This window comes from Tupaia chinensis, unplaced genomic scaffold, assembly GCF_000334495.1.
Source record: "Tupaia chinensis unplaced genomic scaffold, TupChi_1.0 Scaffold000423_1, whole genome shotgun sequence".
Taxonomy (NCBI): domain Eukaryota; kingdom Metazoa; phylum Chordata; class Mammalia; order Scandentia; family Tupaiidae; genus Tupaia; species Tupaia belangeri.
The window spans coordinates 8,021,180-8,022,903 of NW_006159928.1; the positions used below are offsets into that span (position 1 = coordinate 8,021,180).

General features: G+C 49.9%; 1 protein-coding gene across 1 annotated transcript in view; it reads right to left on the reverse strand.

Annotated features, from left to right (window-relative positions):
- HAL (histidine ammonia-lyase) overlaps positions 1-1,724 on the reverse strand; it is a 30,518-nt gene that overhangs the window by 22,531 nt on the left and 6,263 nt on the right. Inside the window, exon 10 of the mRNA XM_006154880.3 lies at positions 1,455-1,594. Coding sequence (XP_006154942.1) covers positions 1,455-1,594 — 140 coding nt within the window. The remainder of the gene's footprint in view (positions 1-1,454; positions 1,595-1,724) is intronic.

Below are 1,724 nucleotides of genomic sequence, written 5' to 3' on the forward strand. Positions count from 1 at the left end.
AGCCATTAAGCTAACTGCTGGTTCCCTCTTTATTTTTGACAGAGCATGTACAAGTGAGAATGAGAGAGAAAGAGGCTAGAGCCCTTCCTCCAGCCTGTCAGATCTTGGGCTCTCACACTCATGGCCAATGTGTTTCTGGCTCAACAGGTGGGGAATTCAAACCACAGGCATCATGGGGGACTGGGCTTCTCTTGAGCAGCACATTAACACTGTGGCATGGAGCTGCCTGGCCCCCTTCCCCAGAGGACTTTTCCAAAGGAGCAGTAAGTGCGAGCCAGGTAGGAAGGAGGATGTGTGTGCGGGGCCTCTGCTGAGTAATCAGCATTAGCTGCAAGGAAGCTCCAGTCTCTGTAGGTAGAACCCTGGGTAGGAGGGACTGGGTGGGGATAACATGACAAACAAGCTCATGGAAGCCTCTTCGCCCTTAAAATGTATCCTCGGAATGGTGGGAAACATTGCAGGTTGTAGCCAGAGCATGCGTGGAAAGGTCATTGCTGTGTGAAGGTGGTGGGGAAACACTGACCATAGAGAAATAATGGAGGTGAGGCCTGAATGGAGTAAAGATGATCTAGAACCTATAATATCAGAAAGAATGATCTATTCCCGTAACTTCTTCCTCCTCTTTGGCCCTGTGTACCTTTGCTTACTGCTACAGGACCTCCCAACAACTGATCAGAGATGGTACCAAGCAATGCTTTGGCAGTTCAGATGGCATTCGAAAATGGATGAAGAAAACAACTAAGCTCTTTCAAACTTCCTGGTTTAGTTACTGGGTATGGTTTAGTCACCAGGGAGGAGCTTGGGGGAAAACAGAACCTGCATGCCAACCTATGATCGCAGATGAAGGTGCTTGGATCCCACATGGCCTACCAGACAGTTTGAGTCCTGGACTTAGAGGCTTGAAAAACATGCCAAGCATATGTGCATGCATGCCCAAAATCCCAAAAGGAGGAAGACATGAAGGAGAAGGAATTATGGCATGATCACTCCCCTTGGGGGTGCTTTCTCACTCTCTCTCTTTCTCTGTCTCTCCCCAGTGAGCACACATGACCGCTGGCAAAAATAAAGAAAAAAAGGAACCTGCTTCCCAGAGGCCACATAGTAAGTGCTATTAACACAGCTCTGCATCTGCAAGTCCAACTCCTAAACACATTTGTGACAGTGTGTGACCTTCCTGGTAGGCTGGAGGTACTGTAGGTGCTCAGTAAATTCCTGTGATTAACACTAGCAGCCCTAGCAAGGAGATCGCCAAATCCAGGAGGCTGGCAGTCACATCCAGCAGCTCATCGCCTTGGGTATTCGACATCTATGCTGTAGTGCTCTCAGCTCTAACCAAAGGACGCTCCTTCATTGGGCTGTGGTATGGATGGATGAAGCGACATAAAGCAAGCAAGTCTAGCCAATATCCAGCCCAAAGAAATGATTGCCGATGGAAATTGTTACACAAGTCTTACATATTTAGCATCAGCCCAGCCACTCTTTGGAGACCACATCTTCCCTTCACCAATTAGCCCGAGAGCAAGATGAGAGAGTGGGGCGAGGTCTCCGCTGGCACCAACGGTCCCCTTCTCTGGAACGTAGGGCAGGCAGGAGGCTGGGAGGGAAGTAGACACCAGTTACTTCCAGTGGACTTCCTTTTGGCCAGCCTTGCTCTGCCAGAGAGGATGCCCCCTCAGCCCTCCCGGCCCCACCACACCTCCCCCCACAGCATTTAAGATCTCTTT